This window comes from Zea mays, chromosome 1, assembly GCF_902167145.1.
Source record: "Zea mays cultivar B73 chromosome 1, Zm-B73-REFERENCE-NAM-5.0, whole genome shotgun sequence".
In the NCBI taxonomy this organism is placed as follows: Eukaryota; Viridiplantae; Streptophyta; class Magnoliopsida; order Poales; family Poaceae; genus Zea; species Zea mays.
Genome location: NC_050096.1, coordinates 7,022,775 through 7,044,898, shown reverse-complemented (window position 1 = coordinate 7,044,898; position 22,124 = coordinate 7,022,775). Strand labels below are relative to the sequence as shown.

At 46.1% G+C, this 22,124-nt stretch overlaps 3 protein-coding genes across 13 annotated transcripts; 1 reads left to right on the top strand and 2 right to left on the bottom strand.

The window, feature by feature from the left end:
* Positions 1-8,577: 8,577 nt before the first annotated feature.
* Positions 8,578-11,429, bottom strand: LOC103631623 (L10-interacting MYB domain-containing protein-like). The gene is made up of 3 exons (XM_008652498.3): positions 10,667-11,429; positions 10,240-10,536; positions 8,578-10,148 (listed from the first exon to the last, which is right to left on the bottom strand). Exons 1-3 carry the CDS (start codon positions 11,219-11,221, stop codon positions 9,651-9,653), a joined length of 1,350 nt encoding a protein of 449 aa, XP_008650720.1. The 5' UTR covers positions 11,222-11,429; the 3' UTR covers positions 8,578-9,650.
* Positions 11,430-11,687: 258 nt separating this feature from the next.
* On the top strand, positions 11,688-17,415 carry LOC100278991 (uncharacterized). Of its 10 annotated transcripts, none has more exons than XM_035966001.1 (7): positions 11,688-11,849; positions 11,985-12,154; positions 12,843-13,622; positions 13,852-13,899; positions 13,982-15,005; positions 15,367-16,847; positions 16,944-17,415. In XM_035966001.1, the coding sequence occupies exons 3-6, from the start codon at positions 12,888-12,890 to the stop codon at positions 16,212-16,214; spliced, it is 2,655 nt and encodes an 884-aa protein (XP_035821894.1). In that variant the 5' UTR covers positions 11,688-11,849; positions 11,985-12,154; positions 12,843-12,887; the 3' UTR covers positions 16,215-16,847; positions 16,944-17,415. The 10 variants fall into 10 exon arrangements, with proteins under 10 accessions (XP_035821894.1, XP_023157660.1, XP_035821888.1 ...); XM_023301892.2 differs by having other exon boundaries at positions 12,685-13,622; XM_035965995.1 differs by having other exon boundaries at positions 12,461-13,622.
* Positions 17,380-19,747, bottom strand: LOC100274300 (uncharacterized). 2 transcript variants are annotated; one of them, XM_023301606.2, is made up of 6 exons: positions 19,312-19,747; positions 18,842-19,158; positions 18,466-18,611; positions 18,201-18,343; positions 17,998-18,121; positions 17,380-17,892 (listed from the first exon to the last, which is right to left on the bottom strand). In XM_023301606.2, the coding sequence occupies exons 1-6, from the start codon at positions 19,424-19,426 to the stop codon at positions 17,511-17,513; spliced, it is 1,227 nt and encodes a 408-aa protein (XP_023157374.1). In that variant the 5' UTR covers positions 19,427-19,747; the 3' UTR covers positions 17,380-17,510. The 2 variants fall into 2 exon arrangements, with proteins under 2 accessions (XP_023157374.1, NP_001336867.1); NM_001349938.1 differs by lacking the exon at positions 19,312-19,747 and having other exon boundaries at positions 17,405-17,892; positions 18,842-19,271.
* Between the last annotated feature and the right edge of the window lie 2,377 nt (positions 19,748-22,124).

Genomic DNA, 22,124 nt, shown 5'->3' with positions numbered 1-22,124 from the left:
TGTGGAGGCTCTTCGAGTTCCTTAGGACACACATCCCTAATGGACATGTTCCTTAGCGCGATGCACGGAGCCTGTTCTTCACCTATCTCATCAAGATCAACTTGCTCTACTTGAGAGCCATTAGTTTCATCAAACACAACGTCACAAGAAACTTCAACTAGTCCTGAGGACTTGTTAAAGACTCTATATGCCCTTGTGTTTGAGTCATATCCTAGTAAAAAGCCTTCTACAGATTTAGGAGCAAATTTTGATTTTCTACCTCTCTTAACAAGAATAAAGCATTTGCTACCAAAAACTCTAAAATATGAAATATTGGGCTTTTTACCGGTTAGGAGTTCATAGGATGTCTTCTTGAGGATTCGGTGAAGATATAACTGGTTGATGGCGTAGCAGGCGGTGTTGACCGCCTCGGCCCAAAACTGATCCGGTGTCTTGTACTCATCAAGCATGGTTCTTGCCATGTCCAATAGAGTTCGATTCTTCCTCTCCACTACACCATTTTGTTGGGGAGTGTAGGGAGAAGAGAACTCATGCTTGATGCCCTCCTCCTCAAGGAAGCCTTCAATTTGAGAGTTCTTGAACTCCGTCCCATTGTCGCTTCTAATTTTCTTGATCCTTAAGCCAAACTCATTTTGAGCCCGTCTCAAGAATCCCTTTAAGGTCTCTTGGGTATGAGATTTGTCCTGCAAAAAGAACACCCAAGTGAAGCGAGAATAATCATCCACAATAACTAGACAGTACTTACTCCCGCCGATGCTTATGTAAGCGATCGGGCCGAATAAATCCATGTGTAGGAGCTCCAGTGGCCTGTCACTAGTCATGATGTTCTTGTGTGGATGATGAGTGCCAACTTGTTTCCCGGCCTGGCATGCGCTACAAATCCTGTCTTTCTCAAAATGAACATTGGTTAGTCCTAAAATGTGTTCCCCCTTTAGAAGCTTATGAAGATTCTTCATTCCAACATGGGCTAGTCAGCGGTGCCAGAGCCAACCCAAGTTAGTCTTAGCAACCAAGCAAGTGTCGAGTTCAGCTCTATCAAAATCTACCAAGTATAGCTGACCCTCTAACACTCCCCTAAATGCTATTGAATCGTCACTTCTTCTAAAGACAGTAACACCTACATCAGTAAATAGACAGTTGTAGCCCATTTGACATAATTGGGATACGGAAAGCAAATTGTAATCTAAAGAATCTACAAGAAAAACATTGGAAATAGTATGGTCAGGTGATATAGCAATTTTACCCAATCCTTTGACCAAACCTTGATTTCCATCCCCGAATGTGATAGCTCGTTGGGGATCTTGGTTTTTCTCATATGAGGAGAACATCTTTTTCTCCCCTGTCATGTGGTTTGTGCACCCGCTGTCGAGTATCCAACTTGAGCCCCCGGATGCATAAACCTACAAAACAATTTTAGTTCTTGACTTTAGGTACCCAAACGGTTTTGGGTCCTTTGGCATTAGAAACAAGAACTTTGGGTACCCAAACACAAGTCTTGGAGCCCTTGTGTTTGCCCCCAACAAACTTGGCAACTACCTTACCGGATTTGTTAGTAAGCACATATGATGCATCAAAAGTTTTGAATGAAATAGCATGATCATTTGATGCATTAGGAGTTTTCTTTCTAGGCAACTTGGCACGGGTTGGTTGCCTAGAGCTAGATGTCTCACCCTTATACATAAAAGCATGGTTAGGGCCAGAGTGAGACTTCCTAGAATGAGTCCTCCTAATTTTGTTCTCAGGATAGCTGGCAGGGTACAAAATGTAACCCTCGTTATCCTGAGGCATGGGAGCCTTGCCCTTAACAAAGTTGGATAAATTCTTTGAAGGGGCATTAAGTTTGACATTGTCTCTCCTTTGGAAGCCAATGCCATCCTTGATGCCCGGGCGTCTCCCATTATAGAGCATACTTCTAGCAAATTTAAACTTTTCATTTTTCAAGTTATGCTCGGCAATTTTAGCATCTAGTTTTGCTATATGATCATTTTGTTGTTTAATTAAGGACATGTGATCATGAATAGCATTAACATCAATATCTCTACATCTAGTACAAATAGAAACATGCTCAACATTAGATGTAGAGGGTTTGCAAGATTTTAGTTCTACAACCTTAGCATGCAACATATCATTCTTAGTTCTAAGGTCGGAAATAGTAGTATTGCAAATATCAAAATCTTTAGCCTTAGCAATCAAATTTTCATTTTCTATTCTAAGGCTAGTAAGAGAATCATTTAATTCATCAATCCTAGCAAGTAATTCAACATTATCATTTCTAGGATGAGAATCAATACAAACATGAGAATCAATCTTAGCAATTAATTTAGCATTTTCATTCCTAAGGTTGTTAATGGTCTCATGGCAAGTGCTTAGCTCACTAGACAATTTTTCACATTTTTCTACCTCAAGAGCATAAGCATTTTTAACCTTAACATGTTTCTTATTTTCCTTGATTAGGAAGTCCTCTTGGGAGTCCAAGAGATCATCCTTTTCATGGATGGCACTAATTAGCTCATTTAATTTTTCCTTTTGTTCCATGTTAAGTTCGGCAAAAAGGGTACGCAAATTATCTTCCTCACCACTAGCATTATCATCACTAGAAGATTCATATTTAGTGGAGGAGTTAGATTTAACCTTCTTCTTTTTGCCGTCCTTTGCCATGAGGCACTTGTGGCCGACATTGGGGAAGAGGAGTCCCTTGGTGATGGCGATGTTGGCGGCGTCCTCGTCGTCGGAGGAGGAGTCGGTGGAGCTCTCGTCGGAGTCCCACTCCCGGCAAACATGGGCATCGCCGCCCTTCTTCTTGTAGTACTTCTTCTTTTCTTTCCTCTTTCCCTTCTTGTCGTCGCCCCTGTCACTGTCACTAGACATAGGACATTTTGCAATAAAATGACCGGGCTTACCACATTTGTAGCACACTTTCTTGGAGCGGGGTTTGTAGTCCTTCCCCCTCCGTTGCTTGAGGATTTGGCGAAAGCTTTTGATGATTAAAGCCATCTCCTCATTGTCGAGCTTGGAGGCGTCAATTGGTTGTCTACTTGGTGTAGACTCCTCCTTCTTCTCCTCCGTCGCCTTGAAGGCCACCGGTTGCGCCTCGGACGTGGAGGGTTCGTCAAGCTCGTTGATCTTCTTTGATCCTTTAATCATACATTCAAAGCTCACAAAATTCCCGATAACTTCCTCGGGGGTCATTAGTGGGTATCTAGGATTACCACGAATTAATTGAACTTGAGTGGGGTTAAGGAAAATGAGAGCTCTTAGAATAACCTTAACCACCTCGTGGTCGTCCCACTTTTTGCTCTCGAGGTTGCGCACTTGGTTCACCAAGGTTTTGAGCCGGTTGTACATATCTTGTGGCTCCTCCCCTTGGCGAAGACGGAAGCGACCGAGCTCCCCCTCGATCGTTTCCCGCTTGGTGATCTTGGTGAGTTCATCACCCTCGTGCGCAGTCTTGAGTAGGTCCCAAATCTCCTTTGCATTCTTCAACCCTTGCACTTTGTTGTATTCCTCCTTGCTTAAAGAGGCGAGGAGTATGGTTGTGGCTTGGGAGTTGAAGTGCTCGATTTGGGCCACTTCGTCCGTGTCATAATCCTCATCCCCTATGGATGGTACCTGTGCTCCAAACTCAACAACATTCCATATACTTTTGTGGAGTGAGGTTAGATGAAATTTCATTAAATCACTCCACCTAGCATAATCTTCGCCATCAAAAGTTGGCGGTTTGCCTAATGGAACGGAAAGTAATGGAGTATGTCTAGGTGTACGAGAATAGTGTAAGGGGATCTTACTAAACTTCTTGCGCTCTTGGCGCTTAGAAGTTACGGACGGCGCATCGGAGTCGGAGATGGATGTTGATGAAGTGTCGGTCTCGTAGTAGACCACCTTCCTCATCCTCTTGTGCTTGTCGCCTTTCCGATGCGACTTGTGGGAAGAAGATTTTTCCTTCTTCTCCTTGTGGTGTGAGGAAGAAGATCTTTCACTACCGGAATCGCGTTCTTTGCCGAGTGTCTAAGACACTCGGCAAAGGCTATTTTACACTCGGCAAAGGCTTTGCCGAGTGTAACACTCGGCAAAGAACACTCGGCAAAGATTTCATCGGCAAAGGGTTCTTTGCCGAGTGCTTTTTTTCGGACACTCGGCAAAGACTTTGCCGAGTGTCAAAAAGCACTCGGCAAAGAAAAACACTCGGCAAATTAAGAATCGAAAAAATTAAAAAAAACAGCAAAACATTTTTTAAATTCTAGGAACAACTCTCCAACCCTACCCTATTACCTTACCCGTTGCCCTATCATTTTCCACTTTTATTTTGAATCAAACTTATATGTTTTGTAAATGGTGAGATTCGAACTCGCAACCTCTCTCTCGCGCATACCCTCCTATACCACTACACTACTACACCAATTATGTTTATATTACGTTTCCATTCCCCATGTACTATAACAAATCGAGAGTAATTTGATTATTTAAGGCACTAAATGAGTTCATTTGAAAATGTGACCAACTATAAAGTTGCATAACTTTTTGAGATCTAAAAGTTTTATTTTAATAGTTTCTACATCAGAGATCGTTTATAAAATTTGAATTTTAAATTTAAAAACTTCACACGAAATTTTCAATGATAAGATGATTTCAAATCAAAAAATTGTCAACTACAAAGTTTCATTACATTTCAAGACCTACAACTTTTATTTTGGTGGTTTTCCATCCGAGACAGTTTGAAAAATTCAAATTTCAAAATTCAAACATAGTTTTGCATAACAAGATGATTTCAAACTAAAACATTGTCAACTACAAAGTTTCATAACTCTTCAATACCTACAACTTTCATGTTGGTGGTTTTTCCTTTCGAAGTCGTTTTCAAAATTCAAATTTTAAATTTTTTAAATTCAGACGTAGTTTTCGTTGACAATATGACTGCAAATGAAAAAGTTGTCAACTATAAACTTTTATAACTTCTCAAGATCTATAAAGTTTATTTTGGTTGTTTGATAATTTGTTTATCTCAGATGATGGTTCTAACAATATGCACAAATTCTATACGTCTCTCTCGTAGTTTCATAAACTACGAGAGAGATATAGGTTTTATGAACAAATTTATTTTTATTTTATCATATGAAGAAATGTTCAATATATAAATTGTACATCATGATGAGTTATACAAATTTGTAGTTGAAAACTTTTTCATTTGAATTAATTTACTACTTTAAAATGTGATTTTTAAATTGTCTTTGCCTAGTGTTGGAGAAAAAACACTCGGCAAAGAGCTCTTTGCCGAGTGTTGTATTTGTGACACTCGGCAAAGAAACTCTTTGCCGAGTGTCAAAAATAAAACACTCGGCAAAGAGCTTCTTCGCCGAGTGTTTTCTTTTACCGAGGGTTTTTCGCGTGGCACTCGGCAAAGAGCTCTTTGCCGAGTGCCCGAAATAAAACACTCGGCAAAGAATATGACACTCGGCAAAGAGCTAAATTCCGGTAGTGTTTTCTCCTTCCGTTTGGAGGAGTCCTTCTTCTTCTCCTTCCTCTTGGTGCGGGACTCTTCCGATGAAGTGCTCCCTTGGCTCGTAGTGGGCTTGTCGTCGGTCTCCATCTCCCTCTTGGTGTGATCTCCCGACATTACTTCGAGCGGTTAGGCTCTAATGAAGCATCGGGCTCTGATACCAATTGAAAGTCGCCTAGAGGGGGGGTGAATAGGGCGAAACTGAAAATCTCAAAAACAATCACAACTACAAGCCGGGTTAGCGTTAGAAATATAATCAAGTCCACGAGAGAGGGCGCAAAACAAATCGCAAGCGAATAATGAAGTGAGACACGTGGATTTGTTTTACCGTGGTTCGGTTCTTTCAAACCTACTCCCCGTTGAGGAGGCCACAAAGGCCGGGTCTCTTTCAACCCTTCCCTCTCTCAAACGGTCCCTCGGACCGAGTGAGCTTTCCCTTCTCAATCACTTGGAACACAAAGTTCCCGCAAGGATCACCACACGATTGGTGTCTCTTGCCTCAATTACAAGTGAGTGTTTGATCACAAGAAAGAAAGCCAAAGAAAAAAAAGAGCGATCCAAGCGCAAGAGCTCAAATGAACACTACAAATCACTCTCTCTAGTCACTAGGGCTTTGTGTGGAGTTGGGAGAGGATTTGATCTCTTTTTGGTGTGCTTTGCAATGAATGCTAGCTCTTGTATAGTGGTTGGAAGCTGGAAAACTTGGATACAATGAATGGTGGGGTGGTTGGGGTATTTATAGCCCCAACCACCAAACTTGACCGTTGGTGGAGCTGTCTGTCTTATGGTGCACCGGACAGACCGGACATGCCCGGTGCGACAGCCACGTCACCAAATAGCCGTTGGATCGACCGTTGGGGTTCTGTCTTCTGGGCCCGCCTTGATGTCCGGTGGCGCACCGGACATGTACTGTAGAGTGTCCGGTGCGCCTGCTCCGCGTGCCTGACGACTGTGCGCTTCTGGTGCGCATTAAATGCGCCTGCAGGTGACCGTTGGCGCGAAGTAGCCGTTGCCCCGAGGTTGCACCGGACAGTCCGGTGAATTATAGCAGAGCGGCTGGAGTGAAAACCCGAGACTGGCGAGTTCCTGAGCCGCGTCTTTCTTCGGAGCACCGGACACTGTCCGGTGTACACCGGACAGTCCAGTGAATTTTAGCGCGCTGACTCTGGATATTCCCGAGGGCGAAGAGTTTGAGCTGAAGTCCTCTGGTGCACCGGACACTGTCCGGTGGCACACCGGACAGTCCGGTGCGCCAGACCAGAGGAGCCTTTGGTTGCTCCTTTGCCCTTTTGTTGAACTCAATACTCGGTCTTTTTATTGGCTAAGTGTGAACCTTTTGCACCTGTATAACTTATACACTAGAACAAACTAGTTAGTCCAAAGATTTGTGTTGGGCAATTCAACCACCAAAATTATATAGGAACTAGGTGTAAGCCTAATTCCCTTTCACCAACCACCACCACCCCAAGCATCCAAAATTTCTGAGTATCACATTCATTACAAGAGCTCTAGCATTCACTCCTAGACACAATTTAAAAGATCAAAGCCTCTCCAAGTCCCCAATTCATCTCAAACACTTAGTGGCTTGTAGCTTGTGTTTTAAAGTTGTAAATTTCAGATTACGCCTATTCACCCTCCCTCTAGGCGACTTTCAATTATGCAAAGTGAGAAGATGCCATAATATAAGAACCTACTACAAACTAAGGGTTAGTAACTTACTCCCTCCGTTCCAGTATATAAGGCGTAATCACCTCTGATTCAAAGATAAAAAAATGTACTTAATTGTCTCTATACCACTGCATCGTTGTATATATGTATAGAGAGATCACGTCTTATATTATGGACAAGAACAAAAAGTGGTTACGTCTAATCTAATATCCTGGGATGGAGGGAGTAGTATCGAAGGATGGACACATAACACAATCTCTAGGTGACTAGCTCTATCGCGTCCATAGTAAGGTTGGAAGAAGAAAGCTCTAGAGAGACCCTAAATTTTTGTATATAATGGTAAATAATGTCAGATTTTTTGGGGAAAAGATATTTACAGATAAATTGTAAAATATGAGCGCATCCAATCCGTAGGTTGTTGATACTTGATAGACAGGAGAACTGTCTGCCATCATGCCATGCAAATCCTGAGTTTCTGACCACGTCATCTCTCCCGCCCTCTCTCCCTGCCTAGCCCGGGGAAGGCCGCGTTTGGACGAGATACATATATTCAAAATCCTGGATTCTGCAGTATACGGATTCTGCATTATTTCTATCCAGCTTGTTTGAATCCCAGATATTTGGAGCTATATATTCAACACTGATTCCATTATTGCCCCTACCTTTTTCTGCTTTGTGTGCACAGCTGCACAGTTTCAAACCATTTGTGCCATATTCAAACTGAATAATTGCAAGTAAATTATAGAGTACATATTCAGAATAAAATAATTGATGACACAAAATAGTTACACCCTCATGGAGTCAACAGAAGTTATTAAACACCATACATGTTTGACCCTTACATTGGTACTCTCATGATTGCATAGCTAATAAAGCATCTGCCAAATTATCACGGAACAAATTCATATTATGATCTTCATCACCTAACTGGTCGCTTCTACCTCTACTATGAGATGAAATTGGCGCTTCCATCGGCATGTAGTTGTCATCATGATCACATATGTCGAAGTCCATATCAGGCATCGCACTTTCTCGAATAAAGTTATGAAGAGCCATGCATGCAAGTACTATTTTGCTTTGCTTCTCCAAAGGATATGACGGTAGGTGCAACAAGATCCTCCATTTCATTTTGAGAACGCCAAATGCTCGCTCAATAACATTGCGAAGAGACGAATGCACATAATTAAATACCTCCTTCTTTCCGCAAGGGTTACATCCTTGTCGAAACTCGGCCAAGTGGTACTTTGTGCCCTTGTACGGCGCTAGATATCCTGGTCGATTGGGATATCCCGAGTCGACAAGATAAAATTTGCCTACAAGTGTGCACAAATATTAGGAGTTAAAACTTAAAGCCACTAACATATCACAAGTTTTATGAATTACCAAACAAAAATAACAAAGGACTAACCTGGTGGAGGATGAGGAAACTTATCGCCATACTTTCGAATTGCATCGTTGAAAACACGCATGTCATGTGCTGATCCAGGCCATCCCGCGACAGCAAAGGTGAAGCGCATGTCAAAGTCACAAATAGCCAACACATTTTGTGATGCATATCCATGCCTTCCCACATATTGAAGCAATTTTGGCGCAGGAACTACAACTGGAACATGTGTGCCATCAAGGGCACCTATGCAATTATCGAAGTGGGGTGAAAAATGAGCAACACGTAGTTTAGGATGCACTGTCCTAAATTCTGGATCTTTGGGTTTTATGATATCGGCTGAGAGACGGTACATACACTCCAAAACTTCATCAAACTTCCGACTGACTGTTTCAGTGGACCTCTCAAATCTATTATCCGCTTGTCTAACAGACTGTGGTGCTCCAATTATCCATAAGAACATTGCTAATGCCTCAACAGAGCTCATCTTACTTGTCCCCTTCAAGCCATATGAAGCCACTAGCAAACAATGCAACCTATCAAATATCTCTCGGCTCATCTTAAACATGTTGAAGCATGATACAGAATTTCTCATGGTTGTCATAACCCACTCCATACCAGTTACTTTAGGTTGTCTCTGCATAGATTTGTTCATAAATTTATCGTTGTAGTACGCACCAAATAGACACGCTATTGCCCCATATTGTTGTATGAGACTTCCTTGCTGCAGTGCGAAATTGATTCTTATATCTTCTTCATCAGATGAACTGGAGTCCATCTGAAAAGGAACATTACATCCTATATCAGTTAGACATACACATTGTACATGTAACACAAATAGCAACTACAATCTAATATGTACAGATAATAGTACGATTTATTGCAACGTCATATGTACATTATGTGCAGCCACTACTAGTTGACTAGCCATGAGTAACCATTACTCCACTAGCACATGTTTTATCTTACAACCCAAAAGCAATCTCAGCTAGTTTGAAGAGGTTTTATACTCCTAACCAAAAGCAGACACATCCAACAACTAATATACAACTACCATCCATAAACACACAATTTAAACTTGCATACACATGACTAGCATACGAACTAATAGACATTCCTTGACTGACACCACCTCCTCAACCAAGCCAGCCTTCCCTCCTTGGTTGTTAAGGTAAAAAAGATGTCACGATAGGCTGATTTCGCAAACAGCTGGCTGGCCATGAAATGCTCTGCACTCCCCTCTGGTGCTCCGCACTCTACAACCAAGGACATGGCTTTTTTGATCGAATCTGATTGCACATCACCATCCACTGCCTTCTGTGTGGCCGCTGCGTTCTTTTGCATTGTCTCCCATATTCCCTTCATGATCCTCACCATAGGGCTCTTTGTTTTCTTCTGTGGACTGGTAGCACATATGCTGCTTTGCCCAACTCTTTTTCTGCCATCGACATCTTTTTTGTCACCACAACCACCTTTATTGAAAATCTGCTCTCCAGGAATACATGCAGATGATCCATCAACAGCCACATGCTGAAACATGATTTCAAATTGATCGATCCATTCAGGGGGGGCGTACCTAAGCTTCTTCCACTCGGATTGTCCCTGCACAATTGTGTATTAGTGTTAATTACCTTAGTTCTAGTTAACAAAAGTAGTGGATCAAGAGTCGTCGTTTTTGTAAAATACCAATTACCTTAGTATTGGATTCCCAAAATGCGTCATCGTCAAAAACAGAGCCTTGACCTGTTTGTTTGTTCACCCACAGCCAGAAATTATACATTCTCTTCAAGGCTTGCCACCTATTCTTAAATTGCTGCCTAGAGTGTCGCAACCCCGTGGTCAAGAAGTACTTCTCAGCTATGTTTTTGTAAGCTCTCGCTGTTAGAAAACCATTGCTATGATTCCCAGCGCGCATCTCCTCAACACACAGGTCACAGAACACATTAGTGTTCTCGGAATTCCAGTTAGCCTTGTCATAGTGCTCCCCATTCTAGTGTCGAGTTGAATAAGAAATAAAACAAACTAAATAATTGCAAGTAAATTATAGAGCAGTACACAACAACTATGTGCAAACTATTTTGAGGCTGGACATTAATGAGGATTGGATAAAAAACACTCACTGAAAATGCATCGATAACCACTTCGTCCTCCATGTCTTGTGCGTGGTCTGTGTCTGCCAAGGATGGTGCTGTGACATTGGAACTTGCACCTACACCAAGATTCCCATGCCTGCTACCAATTTCAGGGTGCAGTCTGGACGCCTTGGCACCACGAAGAGATGCCACAGAACGGTGATGCCCGCCATGTGCGCCCATGGTTATGGGATTTCTAGCAACAGATGTGGTGTCCACTCTGCAAGATTTTTGCGGTGCCGCAGCATGGCTTGGAGACACAGAGTGCTGACCAGCTACCTTGCCACGCCGACCTGCTCCAAACTCGAGATCTGGATTGGGGATGGATGGAGAAAGAACTAATTGAGTGAAGCTTCCATAGTTTGGGGCCTCAGAGTTGAGGTCGAAGCTATTGAAGTTTGCAGCAGCCCTTTGAAGATGAGCTCCAGGGACACCCATGGAGCGGCTAGCTTGGGGGGATAACTCCCAGGATGCTTGTTTGGCCGGTAGGTTGGAAGTGTCGATGGAGTCGTCGTCCTCACCAGTGGCAGCAAAGAACTCCATTGGGAGCAGAAGATTTTACAGGGAGCGATGGATTTGAGCAGGGAGCGGTTTGGGGAAAGCGGAGGGAGGGAAGCACAGGAAGGGAAGAGGTCAGGCGAGCTCTCGTGAAGTCAGAAATTGGATTTGAAGACCGGCGGGCGAGGCGCGAGAACCAACTGGATGTTTGGCGGAGGAGACGAGAAACATCGAGGTGTGATGCAGAGTTGGATTTTCAGGGTCATTGTCGTCTTTTCACCGTTTGCTGGGCTGCAGAATCACCTTTTAACCCACCCAACCCTGGATAGTATATTTTGGCCCAGATTATATACTGTAGCTCTAAAAATCTGACCCGTTTGAATGCGTATGAGATTTTTTGCACTGGATTTTTATAATCCAATAGGATCCAAACAGGGCGCAAATCCCGACCCTACCCCGCCACGGGCCCACATGAACCGGTTGACCTCCTGCCCCCACCCGCCAATTCGCCCCCGTTGGTCCCCACCAGAGGAGTGTGAGGTGAGGGCGCTGCGCTGGACTGGACCGGGAGATTCCATCGCCGTCGTGGCGTCGTGCGGCTGCACAAACAAAGATGCAGGCGCAGAAAGAGGGCGCACTCCGAGGAGAGGACGCCTGTGATTGCACTACACAAGTACGATTCCACCACCAACGCCTCCGTGTGTCTCTCTCTCTCTCTCTCTCTCTCTCTCTCCCCTTCCACTTCCAGTCTCCCCTCTCAGCAGAATCCATCTGATACAGTGAACCTTCTCCTTCCTGTCTGAAACAGCGTGCCTCTCGCTCGCTCCCCACGTCGCTGTGAGTGAGATCGATCAGACGGAACCACCAGGGCAGGAGCAAGCTGCTCATCTCCACTCCATCCACTGTTTTATTGGCGGGCGCACTGCTTCTGCGACCAGAGAACGGCCTCGCTCGTCGTCGTGCCACTGTGCCAGTGAGGTGGGTCTGCTCGTTCATGGCTTCTGTTGCCGTAAAGCTGTTCCTTTTTTTTTCTTCTTCCATATCCTCCTCTGGTTGTGTTCTTCCTTCCATTCTCTCTTGTGGAGAAGGGGGGAGGGGAGGGAGGCAGCAGCACGCTAGGTCTCGTTCTCGTTTGTCAAGTTGCGGCTGCGGGCAGGATGGATGGATGGATGTGGCCATGTGGGTGCTGCCGTGTTGGGTTCGGTTGGGTTGGTGAAAATAGATGTGTGCAGTACTGTGTTTCTTACTGCTACCACTTTCTTTCTCGCCATTGGGGACGCACAGGCGCGGGAGCGTGATGGCGATGTGTCTCTCTATCCCTTTCCGCAATGGGGACGTTTCGTCCGTAGGCTCTGCCTCCCCGGCTCGCCTTGCGTGGTGCGAGGCGGAGTAGCTAGTGGCTTCCGTTGTGGCAGCCATGCGCCCAAAAAGATCGCCAATTGCGTGCTCGATTCCTTGGAGTACTTGGCTGAAAATATTATTAGCGTTTTCTTCTTCTTGGTGCCCAGGCTCTTACGCTCGTGGCCTGGCTTCCTTCGCTGCGCTGTGCTGCGGCGCCCAGTTGCGGCTGCGCCTTTCGCTTGTGCTGTTGCGTCCCCCGATTGGCATGCCAAGAAGTCCGTGAATCACTGAGCTGCCTGGTGCTGCTTGTCCGGGCATGGAGCAGGCGCCGCAGACCCACGGCGGCGGCGGCTTGCTGGCCTGCGGCGTCATGGAGGACGTCGCGGTCGGCGACCTGGATCTCATGGAGGAGCTGTTTATGGCGGCGCCGGGCTTCGATTTCTCCGACTTCTCCCAGCCCGGGGCCGGCGGCGAGTCCCCGGGGGTCTGCTTCTCGCCGCTGTTCGACATCTGCAGCACAACCACCACGGCAACTCCCCCGCCGCCGCCGCCGTCAGGCGACGACAACAGGGACCAGCCCACCCCGCCGCGCCGCGGCTGGGTGTTCCAGCCCCGGCTGGAGGTCGATGCCACGGTGAAGGAGCGGCTGCGGCGCGCGCTAGAGCGCATCGCGTCGCTGTCGCAGACGCAGCCCGGGGAGCTGCTGGCGCAGGTCTGGGTCCCCACCGTCATCGGCGACCGCCAGGTGCTCACCACGTGCGGCCAGCCCTTCTGGCTCGACTGCCGGAACGAGCGCCTCGCCAACTACCGGACGGTGTCCATGAAGTACCAGTTCTCCGCCGACGAGACCGCGCGCACCGACCTGGGGATGCCCGGCCGCGTCTTCGTCGGCCGCGTCCCCGAGTGGACCCCCGACGTCCGCTACTTCTCCACCGAGGAGTACCCTCGCGTACACCACGCGCAGTACTTCGACATCCGCGGCAGCGTCGCGCTCCCCATCTTCGAGCCCCGCAGCCGGGTATGCCTCGGCGTCGTCGAGCTCGTCATGACCACGGAGAAAGTCAACTATAATGCCGAGATCCAGAACATCTGCAGCGCTCTCAAGGTAGATTGCACGTTCCCACCTCGTCGCCTTCATTTTGACCCACCAATCGCTACTGCCTACAGCTCTGCAGGCTGTTATGCCGTTACACTCTTAACCTGTTCGATGAAATGCCCTTAGGAAAAGACGTGATAACTACCGGGCACGCCAATCCCCGAAGTAATCAGTCTTTTCACCTTACTTTGTTTGGTGATGTTCTTGTCTCAGTAAGATTCTGCTTCCTCATGCGCAGGAGGTTGATCTCAGGAGCTCTGATGTTTCGAGTGATTCCCGTGCAAAGGTAAGCTGAATGATATCGAGATCATAGAGTTACGCTCAGTTGTTGTTATCAGTGACAGATGTGGCTTACTCCTTGTTATTAGGTGACTGATACTTCATACCGAGCAATCATACCAGAGATCGTTGACGTTCTCAGAACTGTTTGTGAGACGCACAAACTGCCACTGGCCCAGACGTGGATACCCTGCATCTGCCAGGCAAAGAGGGGAAGCCGCCACACCGATGAAAAACTCAAGTATTGTGTGTCTACCCTGGACGAAGCGTGTTACGTCCGCGACCTGAATGTAAATGGCTTTCACGAAGCTTGCTCTGAGCATCATTTGTTCAGAGGTGAGGGTGTTGTTGGCAGGGCCTTTGCAACGAACGAGCCATGTTTCTCTGAAGACATTACCGCCTCCAGCAAGATCCAATACCCTCTCTCTCATCATGCCAAACTTTTCAGCTTAAGGGCTGCAGTGGCCATCCGGTTACGGAGTATCAGCACTGGAAGCCTTGACTATGTCTTGGAATTCTTCCTGCCAGTGGACTGCATAGAGATTGAAGAGCAACGAGCCATGCTGAATTCTTTGTCCATTACAATACAGCAAACATGCTACACACTTCGAGTTGTCAGCTTGAAAGAGCTGGTGGATGAAGGATCAATTGAAACAAGTGCTCTAACTCCACCAGAATATGACAAATCTATGCATGAAAACATAGATGAGGTTTGTAGTGGCATTGGTGTTCCTGCAAGGACAGCATCACTGGAAACTTCCGAGGAGGTGTCCTCATGGATAGCAAGCCTTGTGTGCGCTCAAAATAAGGGAGTGAAAGAAATGGATGGTGACCTGCCATTTGGATTCAGCAAGCAAGAGGATGAAGGGTTTAGTGTTACAGCTGGCTGGCATACCTCTCCAGTAATAGAGCCTGAAGGTAGCATCTTTTCAGGCTTCAAGCAGCATGAAGAATACAAGGTCAAGGAGGTAACTTGTCTCAGAGATCCAAGCTCATCCAACTTGGAAAAAACTGTAGAAAAGAGACGGACTAAGATGGAGAAAACTGTTAGCCTGGAAGAACTTCGGAAGCATTTTGCTGGCAGCCTGAAAGAAGCTGCAAAGAATTTAGGAGGTAGCTTCTGACCCTCAGATCTTTACAGTTCTTTTCCATTCCTCTTGTTGTACTACCTCTTTGTATTGATGAATAGTCAGTAGCCTGTGGACAGCCTGCTGAAATATTGCACCATCTTCCAGTAACCATAGTTACAAGTTCATAACTCAAATAGAACTGGAATTTTTTTAGTTGAACATTGTTTGCAATCCTGTTAGTCAAATGTCAGGAGTGACACAAGTAAATTTACTCCTCAAATTACATTTCATTACTTCTTGCAACAATTCCAGACGGAAGGCAGATTGGTCAATGCTTGTTCACTATTTGCATAGAAACATCAACGTTTTCATCCATGTTTAACTATTTTAATCATTTGTTTCAGTGTGCCCCACTACACTGAAGAGAATATGCAGGCAGCATGGAATTAATCGTTGGCCATCACGGAAGATTAAGAAAGTTGGGCACTCCCTGAAGAAATTGCAAATGGTGATCGATTCAGTACATGGTAGCGAAGGAACGGTTCAGCTCAGCTCGCTCTATGAAAACTTTACCAAGACCACATGGTCAGAAAGAGAGTTACAAGGGGATGCCACTTATCCATTGTCAGAGGAAAAAGGTCCCTTGGAACCTTCTGTTCCTGATCGGTATTGCGAGGGCAGATTCACCTCGCATACTTCTGGTTCTAATTCCCTCTCACCCTCTTGTAGCCAAAGCTCAAATTCCAGCCATGGTTGTTCCAGTGGTTCGAAATCACAACAACATGTCAGTGCTCCTCAACTTGCAGTAAAGAAAGAAGTTTTCATGGAGGAGAATCAGAGCTCCACACTACTCAAAGCTGCAAGCCATGCTGAACTGCAGATGCTTCCTGAAGAAAGACTTGTCACCCTGCCTAGGTCTCATAGCCAAGTGCTTTTAAGTGAACAAAAGCCAGTGGAAAATATAACAGGTATGCAAATGTCTAAGCCTGATTCTCTCAAGATAAAAGCCATGTACGGCGAAGAAAGATGTATATTCCGACTGCAGCCTAGTTGGGGATTTGAAAAGCTAAAAGAAGAAATTCTAAAGCGGTTTGGCATTGCTCGGGAGGTGTATGTGGACCTCAAGTATTTGGATGATGAATCTGAGTGGGTTCTTCTAACATGCAACGCAGACCTGCTTGAGTGTATTGATGTGTACAAGTCATCAAGTACTCAAACAGTAAGGATCTTGGTACATTCTAGTGACCAGTAAGTGCCTGTTCCTTTGGTCAAACTGGTTTGTCCTGACAATGGCGCAAAGCTCATCAGGATGCTGAAGAAAGCATACAATCTCTCTTTGAAGTAAAGTGCTTGTTGACATCGCGCTCAGTTTCAAGTCATAATCATATATGCAAAAGCAGCATCTGTAAATACCTACACTCGTGTTGTCATCCCGTGGTCAAGTGCCTAGTAAGTTCTGTATGTTGCTGTTTGGTGGCTGTGTGGCAGAATTGGAGAGAAAGTGATTGTTGGTGTTCCCTGTCAGCTCTTGGGATTGGTTTGTATGCAGTAAGCTGCATACAGTCTTTGATATAACAGAAGATGGGACTTCTGTACCTCTAGTTCAGTTTGTTAACAGTACAGGTAGTTCGTTGAATGTAACAAACTAGTGTACAATATTGTAGGCCGGAGGGTGGAATCAGTAGGAATTTGTCGATATGAAGCTTTGGATTAGGTTAAGTAATCACGACCAAGTTGCATCGCGCTTGTAAGTTCTTTTGGATTAGGTTTTGAAATTCAAAAACTCGCCAAAAAACCACAAGCTGTGGAAAGTGGAATCAACAGAAGCATGCCCATGCCGTCATGTGTCGTTTTAGTGGGCACAATGAAATGTCTTCTCACCAGTGTAAGTATCGATGAAACTGTCTTTCTGAGCATTCATTTTGCAAAACTCCCTACAGTGCCACCATAAGCTAATGCAGTTTTCATCTCCATATCCCAGGGCAAAAGGTGTCGAGCAGAGAGCAACTGGCTGGAGCAACACTACGAGCTCATCACCTGGTCAAAATGAGATTTGGTTGGTTCAAGGTCAATGTTACTTTTTCATGTTCTTGCTTCAACCATGCAGAAGGGGTGGTGGTTTTAGGTATCCTGAATAATTCCACAGTTAGAAAGCAGGAGATGTCTTAGTCTCCTAGACGACAATGCAGCATAGATATTTTCTTTTGTTTCGCTCTTATTAATTTTTGTCCAGCAGTGTATTTCTCTTGTGTTTTTTGAGGTAGCCTTGTGTGTAATCTGTCCTCGGATTCGCAGCATGTGTGTCTGTTTCATAACTCATAGTCTGCATGTATGTTGCTACGACTGTGGCCATCCTGTCCGATTCCAAGAACATTGCTGAACCTATATACTGCTGTAATAATGAGGGATCAATCGAGTAAAAATGTGTACTCTGTGGCGATTAGTTGAATGAAGCTGAAGAATCAATGCCAGTACTGTTCTGAGTCAGCAGCTATAGCCTTGCTCAAGCCAAGCAACGACCATGCCGCATCAGCAAGGCCTGGAAAAATCATGGTGCGGCGACGACCGGCGCGCCCCGGGCCGCGGCGGCAGGTCCCGCTGCCCCACCGCCCCCCTGCTGCAGGGCCTCGATGTCCTCGAGCGCGGCGACGACGTCGTCCATGGAAGGGCGGCTCTTGCGGTCGCTGTTGAGGCACTTGCCGGCGAGCCTGGCGACCCCGAGAGCGCGGCCTTGGTGTGGTACTGGCCGTCCATCCGCTCGTCCATGAGGCTCTTGAGCTTGCCGGCGCCGGCGGAGAGATAAGGCCGCGCCCACTCCACCAGGCTGTGCTGGTGGGTCGGCCGGTTCAGGTCGTGCGCGCGCAGCCCCGTCAGCAGCTCCAGCAGCACCACGCCGAAGCCGTACACGTCGCTCTTGACGTACAGTTGCCCTGCATGCACGGCGTCAACGTACGTACGTGGGGCGGCTGCGCCTGGTGGCCGCGCCGTGCATCATCACCGCCGTCACGCTCGTGCGGGTGCAGGAACCTACATACCGGTGGCGACGTACTCCGGCGCCGCGTAGCCGTAGGCGACCATGACCCGGGTCGTGACGTGCGACGTCCCCGCGGAGGGCCCGTTCTTGGCGAGCCCGAAGTCCGACAGCTTCGCGGTGAAATCCTGGCATGTCTTTGGTTAGTGGACATGGTAGCCAAGGAGAAGACCTTCATATCGCATGCTTGCTTTTGCTGAAGATTACCGAGTCGAGGAGGATGTTGGACGCCTTGAAGTCCCTGTGGATGACCTGTTTCTCCGACGAGTGCAGGAAGGCGAGGCCGCGCGCCGCGCCCGTGGCGATCTTGAGCCTCCGGCTCCACGACAGCGCCTCCAAGTTTCCACCCCCTGCCCGGCCAGACAGACATTTTGACTCCCAGCAAGTCAGACTGCAGGACGATCTGCCTGCCACTTCTGAAGAGTGCCAACAATAATGCTGGCCGTGGCAGAGGGGCAGGCTGGCTTCTTACTTCTGAACAGGTGGTTTTCTAGGCTGCCATTGGACATGAACTCGTACACCACCAGGAGCAGTTCCCTGTCCTCGCCAGTCGCCACAGTATCCCAGCAGCCTCACCAGGTTGGGATGCGACAGCCTACCCAGAAAGTTGACCTCCGACTGCACTTGTCAACACAAGGAATAGCAAGCACATGCAGATATCGTCAGAGAGGAGCGAAGCTGGAATGGACATGGATGGATACGCACTCCACAAGCAAACAAAGCAGTCACGTTCACAGTTCACACTAATTAGCACACTGATTGGTTCTAAAAGGCTCAAACTAAATGGCCACTGGTTCATCACAGAGAATCAATTCAAAAGGCCGGCGATGGAAGGATGGATGGATCACCTGCCACTCCTGCAGGCCCCGGAAGCTCTCCGGGTTGAGCTTCTTGACGGCGACGATGACGCCGGCGTTGCTCTTGGCTGGATTGAGCGTGCGCTCGTCGACCCAGCCCTTGTAGACCGGGCCGAAGCCGCCCTCCCCGAGCACCATCTCCGGCTTCAACCCGCGCGTGGCCACCCGCAGCTCGGCGAGCGTGAACTCCCTCAGCCTCGGCGCTTCCAGAACCCGCCCGAGACCCGGGCACTGGTCAGGACCGTCTCCTCCTCCCTTCTCTTGCTTCGCTCCCCCGCCGTCGCTCGGCTTCGGCGGCGGCAGCGGCCCTGCACGTGCACAAAAGCCAGCAACGATCAAACGTGGGTCCGTCGAAGTCGAACCACATCACGTACCGCGGCCGACGGCGTGGCGGCGGAAAACCAGCCGAGAACTCGATCGGAGACTCGGAGCTAGCAGCGTGTGGGAAAAGCCGGGTAAACCTTCGGTAGGAGGACGACTCGGCGGATTCACGTCGGCGTCAGCGGAGCCACAGCAGTTCCTCATGGCGTACGGCACCGAGCAACCAACCACGCGTTTCTCAATGGCAGACGACATGCGGCGCGGCGCGGCGCTGCTATCTATCTCTATCTGGTCCTTGCGTGGGCTTGGTCTACGGAGCACAGCAGGCTCACCCACTCCATTGTCACAGCTTCGACTGTGAAGTCGTTCTTGCCTTCTTGGCACTGGGCTCCTGGACTCGGACCGTGCAAGTGTTTCCTGCTGCCCCTTTCGTCCACGCTAAAGATTGCGCTGCAACGCTGGACGCCCTCCCATTCACTGAAAACTGGGCTCCACGATCCGCGAGGTCTACTCTCACAATATAGCTAGCTATCCATGCCAATGCGCAACCGCAACGATCCTACTTTTGAAAAACTTGACAGATTTTTGGTCAGTCCTGACTGGGATCTTGCTTATAATAATATTAGTGTTATTGGGTTAAATAGATCCTTTTCGGATCATGTTCCCCTTTGCCTTCAATCTGATTTCCTGCCCATGATGCGTAAGGACTTTCGTTATGAGCTGTGTTGGAAGGTTAGGCCTGATTTTCACAAATTAGTGGAAAATGTTTGGGCTCTTCCGGTTGGTGTGTCCAATAGTCTTGATGTTTGGAAGTTGAAATTGAAACGTCTGCGACAGAAGCTTAAAGGTTGGAACAGCAATATTGTGGGTCACTATAAAAAGTTGAAGAAAAACTTGATTGAAAAAATTGACATTCTGGATAAAGCTAGTGAGACTTCTGGCTTATCTGATGCTGACAGATTTTTGAAACTAGATTTGGAATCTAACCTCAGGAAGATTGTTAATGAGGAAAACATTAGCCTTAGGCAAAAAGCTAGGGATAAATTCTTATTAGAGGGTGATGAGAATTCCAAGTATTTTCATTTGCTGGCCAAACACAAAAAAAGGAAACTGAAAATCGTGACTCTTTCTCACGGTGATATTGTGGCTCATGATGATCATGGCATTAATCAATTGGCGACTTCCTTTTACAAAGATCTCTTTGGTCCTTCCCAAGGATCGAATATTTCTTTGGCTAATTTGGACATGAAACAGCTTGAGGAGGGTGATAGAAATCTTCTTACCAGCCCTTTTTCCTTGGAAGAGATCAAAGATGTGGTGTTTGCTTTGAAACACAATAGTGCACCGGGCCCCGACTTCCCTTCTGAATTTTTTCAGGAGTTTTGGGATGTGATCAAAAGTGATTTGTTTAATCTCTTTAAAGCTTTTCATGATGGTTCTCTCAACATTGAGAGACTAAATTTTGGTATTGTCACTCTTATCCCTAAGGTCCCTGATGCGACTGATATTAAAGTTTTTCGCCCCATTTGCTTGCTTAATGTTTGCTACAAAATCATCACCAAAGTTCTTACTAATAGATTGGCCCGTTGCATTACCTCTGTGATTAGTGACCTTCAATACGGGTTTATTAAAGGAAGATATATTATGGATGGTGTTCTTTCTTTGCATGAGATTATTCATGAAGTTAAACGGAGGAAACAAAATGGGGTTATTTTCAAAGTCGATTTTGAAAAAGCTTATGACAAGGTTAATTGGAATTTTCTTCATAATATGACGATGAAGAAAGGCTTTGGAGATAAGTGGAGTGATTGGGTTTTGAAGACTGTGAAAGGTGGTAAAGTTGCTATCCGAACTAATGATGTGGTTGGGCCCTACTTTAAAACTCATAAAGGTGTTCGCCAAGGTGATCCTTTCTCCCCTCTCCTTTTTAATGTGGCTGCTGATGGTCTTGCTTGTCTGATTCAAAAAGCCAAGGATGAAGGTATTATCAAAGGTCTTATTCCTCATATTATTCCTGGTGGCTGCTGTTGTCTTCAATATGCAGATGACACCATTTTTCTGTTTCAAGATGATTTGGAAAATGCTAGAAATTTGAAGTTTATTCTCTGTATCTTTGAACAGATTTCTGGCCTTAAAATTAATTTTCATAAAAGTGAAATTATCTGTTTGGGAATTGCCTGCAACAGAGAACATTTGTATGCTGACATCTTCACCTGTCCTCCCAGTGGCCTCCCTATGAAATATTTAGGGGTTCCTATTGATAACAAAAAACTGTGCAAATCTCTATGGGACCCCATAGTTGGAAAGATTGAGAACAAACTGGGTTCCTGGCAAGGTCGGTTTCTTAGTTTGGGAGGTCGGTTAGTCTTGATTAACAGCAGTCTCACCAACGTTCCCTTGTATATGCTCTCCCTGTATAAATGCCCCAAAGTTGTGCTGAAAAAATGGATATCTTCAGGAAAAGATTATTATGGCAGGGAGGTCATGATCAGAAAAAATACCATTTGGCTGCTTGGAATTTAGTCTGCTCTCCCAAAAATATGGGTGGTCTTGGTGTTCTGGATTTGCAAAAAATGAATGAAGCTTTATTGGCTAAATGGATTTGGAGACTAGAAAATACTAGTGGTTTGTGGCAATCCATTATAAAAAGTAAATACATTAAGAATAAACCTATTATTTCTGTGAAGAATAGACCTTCAGATTCTCATTTCTGGAAAGGTATTCTCTCGGTTTGAGACAAATATTATAAATACTGTAAAAAAAATATTGGTGATGGTAAGAGTTCCAGTTTTTGGAAAAATATTTGGTGTGGTAATGTGAAGTTGGCTGACAAGTACCCTAATTTGTTTGAGGTTGCTTATGACAAAGATATCACTGTTCATAAGGTTGTCTCCTCCAACTTCCAGATGCTGACTTTCAGAAGAAGACTTATTGGTGTTTTAGGTGAGGCCTA